Genomic DNA, 1,559 nt, shown 5'->3' with positions numbered 1-1,559 from the left:
TGTGCAAGTGAAGCATTACCTGCTGGGCAGCCGCAGCCTGCTGAGCCAGTAGACGCAGCTTCTTCTTCCTCTTTTGTCCAACCTTGGAAACGATGGGGTTGAGCAGGCGGAACTCCTCGCTCTGCTCGTCTACCTGGTAGTCGGGGTTTTCGAACATCATCTTGAAACGGTCGTCGCCCAGGATGGTGGGGAGAGCCTGCAGGTTTGAAAAGTTGAGATGGTGCAGATGATTAGGCTTGATGGTTTGACAGAGCATACTTCTAAAAAAGCAACCTTGACTTTGTAATCTATGTTTTCCTACCTTGCCCCTCTTTTTCCTCGATGCTAGCTGTGCTTCATCATCACCCTCCTCCATCAGCTTGAGAGCCAGGTCCTTGTTCACCTTGGGCAACTTCTGTTTCAGCCAGAACAAATTGTACATTTGATTACACACACACACACACACACACACACAGGAAGTGGCCAAAATGATCAAATCACTTTGATTTGTGAAGCAACACACACACATTTTTACTGACATCAACAAAGGCCTTCCAGTTGTTATCAGTCATTTGTTTTTCACGTTTGAAACGAGTGTGACAGGATGTGAAGAAAGGTACATTTTACTTTCTGGTTAATGAAACTGATACATGTCAAAATCAGGAATGTGCAACAACATGAGAGTTTGTTAGAAATGCATAAGGAAGATAATGGTATGTGATCCGGACTGAGCAAGACAAGTCATGATTTTCTCCCTCATATTAATTATTAATTATTAGGGAGAGATCTGAACAAGCTCTACAAACTGGGTGAGCCTTCAAGCACTATTAGAAAGACCGGACCTCTCACCTTAACCTGCACCCTCTGAGTCCTGGACTCCTCAATCTTCTGGCGGATCTTATCTTTGCGATATTCCTCGTATGCGAAGGGATTAGCCATGCTTTTGATCTGTGGCCAAACCAAACAGCACAGCTGTCAAATCAAAACATTCCTCTTTCACAACAACATGTTTAAAGTAGTTGTTGTTCTAACATAATCACACTGGATTGAACAAGTCAACTTAATATTCAAGATATGTAAACAAAAAGTGGAAACAGAAATCAACACCGTACCTTGTGATAAAGCCTTACGTCCATGAAATAGCCGTGCATGTAGGCTTTCAGCAGAGATGATCCCACCAGGTGAGACAAACCTGACACAAACATGGAAAACAAAGCAAGTCAGGATTTTACAAAAATAAACAAATAGTGAAATTGTGTATTTGAAATATAGGCAGAAATATACAGAGATTTTTAGATGGTGGCTCTATGGGGACTCCATCGTCCACCACTTTGGTCCAGACTCATTTTGGTACAGAAATTCATTGTTCCCAGAGGAATGAATCCTATGACTTTGGTGATACTCTTTTCCTCTATGACGTTTTCTCTAATGCCACCATGTTGGCATTTGTGGTTCTGAGTGAAATTTTTTTCAATAACTATTTGATGGCATTTGGTACATGAATTCATGTCTCAATTCATGAATTTTTGTAACTTTGGTGATACTTTGGTGAATTTCAGCATGCCAATACACTTAAAGTT

The 1,559-nt window shown here is 41.2% G+C and overlaps 1 protein-coding gene across 1 annotated transcript; it reads right to left on the bottom strand.

Annotated features, from left to right (window-relative positions):
• Nucleotides 1-19: 19 nt before the first annotated feature.
• On the bottom strand, nucleotides 20-1,524 carry LOC111648593 (nucleolar protein 10-like; the record flags this gene model as incomplete). The annotated part of the gene is made up of 4 exons (XM_023398389.2): nucleotides 1,092-1,524; nucleotides 829-927; nucleotides 302-394; nucleotides 20-196 (listed from the first exon to the last, which is right to left on the bottom strand). Coding segments are annotated over exons 1-4 (462 nt in total), but the record flags the coding sequence as incomplete, so codon positions are not given.
• Between the last annotated feature and the right edge of the window lie 35 nt (nucleotides 1,525-1,559).

Source organism: Seriola lalandi, unplaced genomic scaffold (genome assembly GCF_002814215.2).
Source record: "Seriola lalandi dorsalis isolate HSWRI2012SDOR001 ecotype SW California unplaced genomic scaffold, Sedor1 jcf7180002043736, whole genome shotgun sequence".
Lineage (NCBI taxonomy): Eukaryota > Metazoa > Chordata > Actinopteri > Carangiformes > Carangidae > Seriola > Seriola lalandi.
The sequence above is the reverse complement of the archived record's forward strand: the minus strand, read 5'-3'. Positions and strand labels throughout refer to the sequence as shown.